The sequence below is a fragment of the Salvelinus fontinalis genome, chromosome 23 (genome assembly GCF_029448725.1).
Source record: "Salvelinus fontinalis isolate EN_2023a chromosome 23, ASM2944872v1, whole genome shotgun sequence".
NCBI classification, from domain to species: Eukaryota; Metazoa; Chordata; class Actinopteri; order Salmoniformes; family Salmonidae; genus Salvelinus; species Salvelinus fontinalis.
Genome location: NC_074687.1, coordinates 36676863 through 36689327, shown reverse-complemented (window position 1 = coordinate 36689327; position 12465 = coordinate 36676863). Strand labels below are relative to the sequence as shown.

At 44.5% G+C, this 12465-nt stretch overlaps 1 protein-coding gene across 3 annotated transcripts in view; it reads left to right on the top strand.

The window, feature by feature from the left end:
• uggt2 (UDP-glucose glycoprotein glucosyltransferase 2) overlaps positions 1-12465 on the top strand; it is a 43907-nt gene that overhangs the window by 14271 nt on the left and 17171 nt on the right. For all 3 annotated transcript variants that reach the window (XM_055878605.1, XM_055878604.1, XM_055878606.1), the window contains exons 14-27: positions 59-178; positions 401-486; positions 602-737; positions 1021-1152; positions 1705-1869; positions 2024-2147; positions 2242-2340; positions 3242-3336; positions 5573-5782; positions 9231-9362; positions 10268-10398; positions 10981-11076; positions 11278-11380; positions 12381-12460. In XM_055878605.1, coding sequence (XP_055734580.1) covers positions 59-178; positions 401-486; positions 602-737; positions 1021-1152; positions 1705-1869; positions 2024-2147; positions 2242-2340; positions 3242-3336; positions 5573-5782; positions 9231-9362; positions 10268-10398; positions 10981-11076; positions 11278-11380; positions 12381-12460 — 1709 coding nt within the window. The remainder of the gene's footprint in view (positions 1-58; positions 179-400; positions 487-601; positions 738-1020; positions 1153-1704; positions 1870-2023; positions 2148-2241; positions 2341-3241; positions 3337-5572; positions 5783-9230; positions 9363-10267; positions 10399-10980; positions 11077-11277; positions 11381-12380; positions 12461-12465) is intronic.

Below are 12465 nucleotides of genomic sequence, written 5' to 3'. Positions count from 1 at the left end.
ACAAAACTAATTCTCACAACCTTCCACACTAAACCAGCTTTCCTCTTGCCTTTCCCAGTGGATTAACGACATCGAGACAGACTCCATGTACCGCAGCTGGCCCTCCGGTGTTCAGGAGCTCCTCAGAGCCACGTTCCCCGGAGTGATCCGCCAGATTCGACGCAACTTTTTCAACCTGGTGAGTCCCGAGAGGAGAGGAGAAAGGACAGTTGGGAAGGGTTGTGACACAAAGCCACTGGAACAGTTGTTTCATCTTTGAGAGGAAGTCCTGTATAATAGATGGTGGATGATGAATTTGTGAATTTGCGCTACAATAGACCTACATGTCAAAGTAAACTGATTCTGTAGGGATGTTTATCTAGCTGAGAAGTCAATCTGTCTTACGTTCTGTTTTTTTCAGGTGCTGTTGCTGGACCCAGTTCAGGAAGAGAGCATTGAGCTGGTGAAACTGGCAGAGCTCTTCTACAAACACAAGATTCCTCTCAGGTACTTTATAGGTTGCAGAGAACTACCCGTTTCTCTTTGCACCTGTCAACTGCACCAGATGGTGACTCAGACTCTGTCTGCAAATTGAAACAATGTATCTTTCTGCTCCTTTAAGGATCGGATTTGTGTTTGTCGTCAATACTGACGACGAAGTCGATGGAACTACGGATGCTGGAGTTGCATTTTTCCGGCTGCTGAATTACATCGCCGACGAGTATGATTTATCACAGGCTCTCATGTCTATGGTTTCTGTGAGTATCTCATCCTTGTAAATCTTTCCCATTTCCAGCGAGCACTTTCTTGTGGAATTATTTAAGCACAATCTTTTGCAAGCTCATGTCTCTTTTGATGTTTCTCAGTTGTATAATAGTGCCCTCTCTCAGTTGGGCCGCTGTCTCAGACATTATTGGACTAGACGAGTAAGGGTTGGCCTGAGGCTTCAGACTATGTAGGCAGGCCTGGAAGTTATCGACAGTGCCTTTGATGTAATGGAGAGGGACGGTCAAGTCTCACTGACGTTTTGTGCACTTGCAGATGTACAACAAAGTGGAGATCGGCGAGGCATTGTCTGTTGACACAGTGTCTGCATATCTCAAGAAGAAGTTCCCCAAAGCCAGTGCTGCAAGGATTCTTGGGGAAGATTCCGAGTATGATGACAAAAGAAAGGTGTGACTAATGGACAGTATGTTTCTATTGTGCGTGTACTTGTCAAATGTAAACCATAAGATAAAGTATTTTACAGTTTCAAAATACCAGATTAATTTGATTACATTCCTCTAAAGGTTTCTTCATAATACATAAATCACTCATGAAACAGGAAGCAGAGAGAACAGTCTATGGCTTGGGTGGCTGGAGTCTTTAACGATTTTCCGGGCCTTCCTTTCACGCCGCCTGATATAAGAGGTCCTGGATGGCAGGGAGCTCGGCCCCAGTGATGTACTGGGCTGTCCGCACCCCCCTCTGTAGCGCCATCCGATCGAGGGCGGTGCTGTTGCCATACCAGGCAGTGATGCAGTCAGTCAAGATGCTCTCAATGCTGCAGCTGTAGAACCTTTTGAGGATTTTAGGGCCCATGCCAAACCTTTTCAACTTCCTGAGGGGGGGAAGAGGCGCTGTCGCAGCTTCTTCACGAGTGTGCGCGTACTTGAAGCCGAGGAACTTAATTAAATAGCTTGAGTGTCCATTAACCCTGGCGCTGGTCTGTGTTGGGGACAACAGGCAGGGGCAGTGTTCTACAAGAAGAGTGGCTTGGGTCCTCTGCCTCTGGCTCTGTTCAACGGCGTCCCACTCAATGCTGAGGAGATGGACCCAGATGAACTGGAGACTGTCATCCTACAGCGCATCATGGACACCACCAACTTCTTCCAGAGAGCTGTCTACATGGTAAGAACTGTTGGGGGAATTGTAGTCATTATCATATTGTCCATTTGTGTCCATTTATTTGTGGAAACAGATCATAGTTTGTTATTGAATATGAGAACTGTTTCGGTTGAATAGGTTATGTAAATAATATGATTTACCCACTTCACATGACCAGGGCGAGCTGACTGAGGGGACAGATGTGGTGGACCATCTGATGGACCAGGCCAATATGGTACCACGCATCAACCCTCTCATCCTCAGCACTGACAGGACCTATCTGGATCTCACAGCCTCTCCAGGTAACAAATACCACATTCTTGTCCTTTTGGTAATGTGTATGTTGACAATACAGTCGTCATACAATTTACAATACTTTTAATTTTCCCCTTTCAGTTGTAGATGACTGGGAGGACACCACAATGTTCTCATACCTGGACTCCAAGGACAAAACTGCTGTCATTGCAAAGAGAATGAAGTATTTCACCAAAAATGGTAAGAGGCAGGGTATACTTTTGTGGCACTCCTGATTTTATATATTTTTTTCTTTCTTGAGTGTAAATACTGTTGTGTTGTACGGTTGCGTATACTTGAACAAAATCAACGATTCGTTCAGAAAAAGCTGAGCAGCTTAAACGACACCGGGAACATCTGAGGAGTGTTTGTTCGTCAAACATTTCATTTCACCAGGCGGATCTTCACACTTTACACACGGATAATATACCAACATATTAGTATGGATCCAGGGATGTGTAGAATTGCCCTTTAGGGGAGCCGTCTGTGCTTGGTCTGAGTTAATTGCACTGCGCCCTGGTTAGTAGTTTGGCTTCAGGCCAGTGGTCCAGCCTCAGCCCCAACTCTGCTGCATCCTGCCAGGGGAGCCCTGCTCAGAGTCAGGGTGGGGCTGGAGCTGGATCTGCCCAGGGAAACTGAGAGGCTGAGGAAGGCGACTGGGGGGGAATGAAGCAGTAAACCCTGACAGGTGGCACAATCTCCTTCTGATTTAGTGTGCTTTCCTCAAGGACTGTGCCTCTCTCTCACCGTCTCTCTCTTCTCTCTGGATCATATAACTTGAGCCAGATTTAATTTCCCTTCTCACTGCCCGTCTCCACTGTCAGTAGGTGGTCTGTGTCAAGACCCTTTTAAGGGATTAGCAGTATTCCCTTATAAGCAAGCTGGAGCTTTAAGATTGCGATCCCTCTTTTTAACTGAGAAAATTGTCAGGAATACTTTCATCTCTTCCTGCTTTATATTTTCTGTCAAGACTGGCTGAGTCACTGTGTATTTGAGCATTTGAAATGATTCAGTGATTTTTGACAATGGCAGCTTTTCTGCTTTCAGAAATGTCGCCGTGTTTGAAACGTTGCGTTGTACAGTAATTGATGTTGATTTCCAGATGAGGATGGGATTAATGGAGTGACTGTGTGGATCGTTGGGGATTTTGAAAAGGCCTCAGGGAGAAGACTGCTGCTGAACGCACTGAAACACTTGGTGAGATTCTGCTGCTCTATGCTACTGCAGGGTTTCCAAAACTCTGTCATGTGGGGCTCCCCTGGGTGCACGTTTTGGTGTTTGCCCTAGCACTACACAGCTGATTCAAATAATTGAACTCGATGGTGAGTTGGTTATTTGAAGTCAGGTGGTTTGTGCTAGGGCAAAAACCAAAACGTGCACCCAGGGAGGGGGGGGGGAGGGGCAGGACCGAGTTTACGAAACCCTTCTCTACTGCAGATCTTCTACTTTCCCTTATCCACACAAGGCACAAAGGAAATCTTTTTCACTGGCAACGTTTGGAGCTATGAATTAAGCTATGCTTTAATTATCATTTACAAATATAATAAACCAAAATCCTACTTTTTGCTCAGTACTACCGATCAGTCACGCCAATGTGATTTAGGAATCCTCATTTATTACACTGCAGTGGCCTGCACCACACCAATGCAAATGTAGCTTTTAATGTAGTCAAGCATGGTAGGTATACCCCTAGACTTTAATTACTATCCAGCCGCCATGGAGAATCTTTGATGGAATTAAAATGTTAAAACTCACGTGGGACACATTTTTACCTTGGCCGGAAATAAAAACAAAGGCAGCAGTTGTTATTCTCTGATTAACACCCACATAAATATTCCATAGTTGATTTAAAATACAGCCAGGGTTATACCTCGCTTTACTGCAGATAAGAAGAGAAAGACTATTAGCAGAGTCTGGACACTGCAAGCTATTGAGGCTTATTTTTAAGAAGGTATATTTATTGTGAGCTCTCTACTGAGACAGACAATACCTTGTCAACAAGAGACAGGAATGTTATACAGTTAGAGGAATCTCATCTAGTCTCACAATAAATCTCCTGTCTGCAGTAATGTTTTGTATAGGCAAAGTTAAAGGTACCTTACTGTGATTTTATTTATTTTTTCAATAAAAGTTAAACAATTAAACATAGCTTCTTAGCAAATGGCAATTTCTCAAGCAAGAATTTTGCTAGGACTGTCTGGCAGTGGGAAGGGGAAAAGTGAAAATTAGCTGTTATTGGCAGCGAGGGTTGGAACTCTCTTATTGGTCTATTAACTAATCCACTCCTACAGACAGTGAGACAGGCATCAAGGATCTAAATTACTGTTCGATTGAACGTGGTTTGATCATCTCTGCCAGGCGTGCCAAATCCAGTATCTCAGAAATGGCCGCCCTCCTGGGCTTTTCACGCATGACAGTGTCTAGAATTGACTGAGAATGGTGCGAGAAAAAAAAAATCCAGTCAGCGACAGTCCTGTGGGCAAAAACAGTTTGTTGATAAAAGAGATCGAAGGAGAATGGAAAGAACCGTGTAAGTTAACAGGCGGGCCACAAACAGACAGAATAGTGGCGCAGTACAACAGTGGTGTGAAGAACGGCATCTCAGAACACACAACTCGTCCATCCTTGTCACGGATGGACTATTGCAACTGAGGAGTGGAAAAACATTGCAGTGTCTAACGAATCCCAGTTCCTGTTGTGTCATGCAGTCAGGATTTGGCGTAAGCAGCATGAGTCCAAGGACCCGTCCTGCCTGGTGTCAATGGTACAGGCTGGTGGCGGGGGTGTACTGGTGTGGGGAATGTTCTCCTGGCACACGTTAGGTCCCTTGATACCAATTTAGCAACGATTGAATGCCACAGCGTATCTGAACATTGTTGCTGACCGATAGAGTATCTTTGCGATGAGATGAACTGGCTGTTTGCATCATGTATGAACCGCCCCAATATGTAGCAACTGTGTGATGTCATAGCGTCAGCATGGACCAAAATCACTGTGGAACGTTTCCGAAACCTTGTAGAATCCACGACCCGAAGAATTCAGGATGTTCTGGAGACAGGGGGGTTCGACCGGTACTAGATGGGTGTAATAAACGGTCCGGTGAGTGTCTAGAAAACACAGGCAAATCACGTTTTTGACTATTGGGCCTTTAAGCTTGACATAATGCTATGAGCAGATGTGAAAGCTCTCATGGTGCCGACAATGAGAGAAGGATGAACATTACAGCAGTTAAACAAGTGGATATTGTGTGTTGTATTTACAAAAAAGAGAATAAACCTTGAAGGTTATATTAAATTAACATTTTCCACCCCTTTCTCGACACCTCCACTCTGTAAATAGAAGTGTATAGTAAATCAGTGCTAGTCTGAGTGCTCTCTAACCTTGTGTGTGTGTGTGTGTGTGTGTGTGTGTGTGTGTGTGTGTGTGCGCACAGAGGGCCAGTGCTGGTGTGCGTGTGGGGGTGATTGATAACCCCAGCGGCGGTGCGCCCAGCGAGGACAGCACTGTGCTCTACAGGGCAGTGTGGGCCGCCCTGCTCACCCAGAAGAACAAGGCCGCAGTGGAGTTTGTGCAGAAAATCCTTAAAGAGGAAACTGTCCAGCTCCTTCAACAAGGAACCAAGATGAAGAACCTACTGCTGAAGGTAAACTGGGGATGGAAAAACTGAATTTGACGATTGTGTGACCAGGGGGGAGGTTCTTCTAAACTAACATAGGACCCCTGTAGGTCTATACCAGAAAATATAATTAAAGAAAATATATATATATAATTTGACCATTACTACTTTATCAAATAGAAACACAGTGAATAACACATGCATAAATGATAAAACAGATAGTAAAAAATAAATCATAAGGAATAAGGTTTTGAAGTATCTGAAAGCTCTGAAAATATTTTAGTTTTTTTGACACATTTAACCCCCTTTTTTGTTGGCACAAAACGACCTCCATACTTCCATTCATCTTTTTAAACCGGTACCAGGTTATCTTCAGATAAGTCCCTTGTGGGGGTCGTAGAGTAAAATGGAGAACACCATCGTGGTCATATCAGTTTATAGGCCAAACCATTTGGACGCTACAGGCGTTTTCTTGAGAAGACCGATTTTTGGCATGTCTCGTGATCTGACAAACACCGCTGTAGCTCGACCGCCTTCCACCACAGATATGGAAGGCTGACATAGGCGGATACGGTAGATTGAAACGCAGCCCATGCAAAAAAACAGATAGTCCTATCTCTAGCTTAAACTGACAGATTTTGATGGGGATTTTAACAAATCTTACTTAGATTGACACACGGGTGCATCAAAAGACTCTTACTTAACTTGAATAGCGAGAGTGGTGCCTTTCCCCCCTCACATAGACAATACAGTGCCTTCAGAAAGTATTCATACCCCTTGACTTTTTCCACATGTTTGTGTTACAGCTTGAATTTAAAATTGATTAAATTTAGATTTTGTGTCACTGGCCTACACACAATACATTTTTACAATTGAATGACAAATGAAAATCTGAAATGTCTTCAGTCAATAAGTATTCAACCCTTTTGTTATGGCAAGCCTAAATAAGTTCAGGAGAAAACATTTTCTTAACGAGTCACATAATAAGTTGCATGGACTTACTCTGTGTGCAATAATAGTTTAATGTGACTTTTGAATGACTACCTCATCTCTGTACCTCACACATACAATTATCTGTAAGGTTCCCTCAGTCGAGCAGTGAATTTCAAACACAGATTCAACCACAAAGACCAGGGAGGTTTTCCAATGCCCCGCAAAAAAAGCAGACATTAAATATCCCTTTGAACATGGTGAGGTTATTAATTACACTTTGGATAGTGTATCAATACACCCAGTCACTACAAAGATACAGGCGTCCTTCCTAACTCAGTTGCCGGAGTGGAAGGACACCCCTCAGGGATTTCACCATGAGGCCAATGGTGACTTTAAAACAGTTACAGAGTTTAATGGCTGTGATAGGAGAAAACTGAGGATGGATCAACAACATTGTAGTTAATCCACAATACTAACATAATTGACAGAGTGAAAAGGAAGCCTGTACAGAATAAAAATATTCCAAAACTTGCATTCTGTTTGCAATAAGGCACTAAAGTCAAACTGCAAAAAAATTGGCAAAGAAAATTGCTTTTATGTCCTGAATAGAAAACTTTATGTTTGTGTCAAATCCAGCACTACACTTCACATAGTTCCACTCTACATACTGTATCTTCAAGCATGGTGGTGGCTGCATCATTTTATGGATATGCTTGTCATCGGAAAGGACTAGGGAGTTACTGTTTTAACTTAAATCGGCTTGAAAATCTATGGCAAGACTTGAAAAGGGCTGTCTAGCAATGATCAACAACCAACTTGACAGAGCTTGAAGAATTTTTAAAAGAATAATATGCAAATATTGTACAATCCAGGTGTGATAAACTCTTAGAGACCTCCCCAGAAAGACTCACAGCTGTAATCGCTGCTCAAGGTGATTGTAACATGTATTGACTCAGGGGTGTGAATACTTATGTAAATGAGATATTTCTATATTTCATTTTCAATAAATTAGCAATCATTTCTAAAAACATATTTGTTTTCACTTCGTCATTATGGGTTATTGTGTGTAGATGTTAGAAAACATTGAATCCATATTGAATTCAGGCTGTAACTCAACAAAACATGGAATACGTCAAGGGCTATGAATACTTTCTGAAGGCGCTGTAGTTGGTTCATAGATTTTACATGGAACCCTTGAATTATTAGCTACTGCCGAATGACTGGAGACTCATCTCCACTGTTCTCTCTGTGAAACCCTGTGCCACAGGACTGGTGACGGTTGAGCACCTCTTCTCATTTCTCCACACCCTGAATATTATGTGGTAGTATAAATATTGAGCATGCCTGACAGCTTCCAGACAGGGAATGCATAGACCTACTCACTGTCAGTTACACTTGATCAGTCAGAGCGTGAGTAGTGAGCACAAGCTCCACGTGCTGAATACTTAACTACCAGTGTTCTTTGGATACCCCATCCCCAGAGAGACCGTGGTGGCTGAGCTGTTGCCTGGTATTCGTGGCTGTGTGGTTCAGCCATGTGCCTGATCAAGCCTGACCACGTCTCCGCTCCTCGACTCTCCTCTCAGCCATCTCTGCAACCACAGGTGTTCTTTCTGCTCTCAGTCTCTGTCTCCACACTATTACGGTATAGGATTCATACACACTGGCAGACTCATAACAAACCTCCCTCTCGGGGATCGATCAGCCAATCAACTGACAGAATCTCCCCCCCCCCCCTTCTCGCTCTCACCAGTGACAACAGCCATCCTGGTGAGTCTAGTGAGTGTTCAGCCAGGGGCCTTAACACAGAGAGGCTGGGAGAGTTACCACAGCAGCCCGGCCTTCAATTTCTGCCCTCGTTAAAGGAGGGAGGGAGGAAGGAGGAGGGGGAGGGAGGGAGGAAGGAGGGATAGTGATGGAAATATCAGCAGTGGCGCTGTGTGTGGAGCTCTGTGGGTTGGGGTTTGGGATCCAGAGAGCTGGGGATATGATGTTATTACTGGCTGCCAGACAGACTTGCTGACAGAGTTGGGGCTGACATTATTGGTATTTCACCTGTTCTCCTTGGGGGCGAAAAAATTGTTTGAGAAACTAATAACCTGACTCTGCAAACTGAACACTCTCTCTGGTGGCTGATTTGTTATGGACAAAATGGCCAATGTTTAATTAAAATTGTGTTAGATTAATTACAAATTGATTAATCTCTCTTCTGATTTTTTATTTTTTTCTCCCAGCATGCGCATTGCTATTAGCTCAGCCGGCTCTGACTATGAAATATTTATGTTTAAAAGCGGAGCAGTGATTGCTCTGATGCAGGACTTCAACGATTTGTCAATAACAAAGTGATTTCTAGCCCGGCATGGATCCCACTTTACATCAATACGATTCAGACTTTGTTTTGAGTGGACTGGAATGGGAGCGGTGTCCTTCAGGAGGCCTATCAGATCATATATCACCTGGTCTTCGGGCATGTACAGTACGATTGCACTCAACATATCTGCTTAGACCAACCGTATGCCGTGTTTCTTTCCCTCCACTGCAGGGCATGGACGCGGACGCCTTTGAGAAGAAGTTCAACACCATGGAGGTGGATTTCATTCGCAGTCAGCAGCTGTTCTGCAGAGATGTCCTGAAGCTGCACACTGGACAAAGGGCCGTGGTCAGCAACGGCAGGGTGAGTGGACAGGACTCTACAGTCCCTGCTTTACCAGTGTTCTAGTGATACTGTTCACTGCAGTGACATTAACACAACAGGGAACATATGAACTCAGCACTACATTACTGAGTCATACTAAACATCATAACAAATAATTATATGAACCATGGATTATTGTCAGTCGGGAGAGGTAGTAGAGCACGTTGACCTTTCGGTAAAGTAAGCACTGTCGGTGTTGTCAGGGGGAGATGAGATGAGCGGGTTATTCCACAGTAAGATGCTGTAGCAGGGGACTATTATTCTCTGGTGTTTCACAGAGCTCCTCTAGACTGTCCAGTCAGCATGACCTCTGTTTCCCAGAGGTCACAGGTGGCACAGAGGGCTGCAGCGTGTGAGAGTGTGTGTTTGTGTGCGCGCCTGTCCGTGCCTCTGTGTGTGTGTTATCATAGAGCAGAGCTGATGACTGGTGTCTTGGTAGCAGCAGCAGTGCTGACAGCGAAGGATGAAGGGGCCAGACCCTGAGATGGCTGTAACAATTAATATCATTTCCCATTCCTCTGCAGTCCGTCCGGCAGGGTAGGGGATGCTCTCTCTCCTCTTAAAATAGAAAGGGAAAATGGAGTGGCAGCAGTCTTGGAACACAGTGACCAAATGGCGGGAAGAGATGAAATACCTCCCTTTGCATTAGTTCTTTATTTTAGATGGCTGCTCTGTACAACATTCAGTGTCTACAAACAGGTACATCAGAGCACATTGTTGAGCACACTTTGACATTGTTGAGGAACGCATTCTATTAGTGAAAATTGTGAAGGGATTTTATTTCTGAGGGTTGTTTGCTCTGTGTGGCACATCACGGTTCCATCCCTCTGAAAACATTGAATGCATGGCCTGACCATGATTGTATTCTCTTCTCTCCATGCTAGATCCTGGGGCCATTTGAAGACGAGGAGGAATTCAACGTGGAGGATTTCCATTTGTTAGAGAAGATTACGCTGAGCACCACAGCCGAGAAAGTCAAAGCTAGAATCAAGCAGATGGGAAGCAAGGGAAAGCAGTACGTTTGTGAACATCTCTCTTTCTCTGTTTGGACTCACTGTCTGTAGCAGTGCCCTGTGCTTCACCATCGGCGATGGACACTGATACACAAATCCTACTTTTATGATGAAAGTCAAGTGAAAATCACTTCTCATATCCTATGATGAAAGTCTTTGTTTCATCAGTTTCCAGTTTCCATTCAGTTTCACTTCACACAATCCCTAGAGCCACACATTACGTTTATTTTCTAAACTACTATTTCTCTATAAAAAAGACTGCTGTTTTTGGAGAATTTTTTTGTTGTTGTGAAGAATTGTCCGTTTTTGAATATTTAAGGATTTGTCTCGAGCCATATTATTCATTTGAACAATATTGAAGTTACACCTCAGAGCCGAGGACAGATGCCTCTGTCTGTGTTCCAAAAGGTACCCTATTACCACATAGTGCACCCTAATCCCCCTATGGACCCTGGTCAAAAGTAGTGCACTAAAAAAGGAATAGGGTGCCATTTGGGGTGCGTCCTCTGGCTTCTCTCTCTGACCACCATAATAAGCGTTATGAATAAGTGATGGAATAACCCATGTCCTCCTCTGCCCCCCAGAGCCAGCGATCTAGTCATGAAAGTGGACGCTCTCCTCGCCGCTGCCCCCAAAGGAGAGGGCAGGAGAGACCTCCGCTTCGTCAAAGACGAGCACAGGTGAAGGACAGCATTCTCACTCGCCACTATGTCTCCCTCTACTGCACTTTCAGTTTCACCGGGCTTTCCTTTTGTCGTAATGGGTCGGGAAATTGCTAGTTCTATCATTTTGCTGTAGTAATAGGGAGAGAGCTTCGTGGAAGTAGAGCCGTATTGCCGACGTGTGGCTGAGTGTTGACACTGCCTTTTCGTCCTCCCCAGCGTGCTCCATTTCGCCCCTCGGGAAGACGAGGTGTTCTACGACGTGGTGGCCATCGTGGACCCCGTGACCCGAGACGCCCAGAAGATGTCACCGCTGTTGATTGTAAGCAGCGCTCCCTTTTTCCTCTGTCACCCATAGTTAATTATGACTACGTCAAGGACGTTCAACATTAGGTTAAATTTGCAGGAAGGCTGCAGAGATGACAAGCTCCGACAAGGGCGAGTGTGAAAGTGCAGGCTGAAGCGAAAATGTTTTCAAACCCACAACTGATATTATTACTTTTCATTATCTGCAATCTCACTGTTCTTAATTTTATATAGGCTGGCTGAAAAGGTACATTTTCAATTCTTTACAATTTCATCATTCATGAAATGCGACTTTCCCTAAATGGACGTTTGTAAATATATTCAGAGATAACTCTATTGCTCTGCGAGGGCTATTCCATGCTAATTATCCAACTTGACAGATATTTGCCAGTTATTTTTGCTGCACAGTGTGAAATGTACAGCTCTGAGTTCCTCCGGGAAAAGGAAAGGACGGTGTTATTTGGAGCTGCCTGCTTATTCAGTCTGATGATGATTCACGGACACAAACCCACTGGCTGCCCTCTGTACATTAGCTGCCTGCCTGTTATATGACTGAGGTGAATTCTATGAGTCACCTTGCTATCACTTCCTGAGCAGCCACTTCTGGTGTGATGTGGAGTGTGTCGCGGTGGCCAGGAGAGTGTGTTTCAGTGTGCTGTGATGCAGAAGTGATCACCCTGCCACTCAATCAGCTGCAGGCAGCCAGGCACGGCTGGGAAACACAGGAGAGAACCAGCTGTACACTGTCGGACACACTGTTCTTATGCCCTCACCTCTGTTTGAGTATTTCTGTCAACCTGAGCACTAGTCACTGTGTTTATTAAGGAGAAACTATGTCTTGTGTTAGCTAGTTCCGTCGGGTTTTCACAGCGGTATACAGTAGCTGAGTAGAGGTGGACACCAGACTTTGAGCTTCTCGGTAGAACTTTGAGCGTGTAGGTTTACCCTGCCTGCTGAGTGTGGTTTATTTCGCTGTGTACGCTAACTGGGTCGGGCCGCCCACTCCCCTCTTGCAGGTGCTCAGTCAAGTGGTCAATGTGAAACTGCAGGTGTTTATGAACTGCCGGGCCAAGCTGTCTGATATGCCCCTCAAGAGGTAAG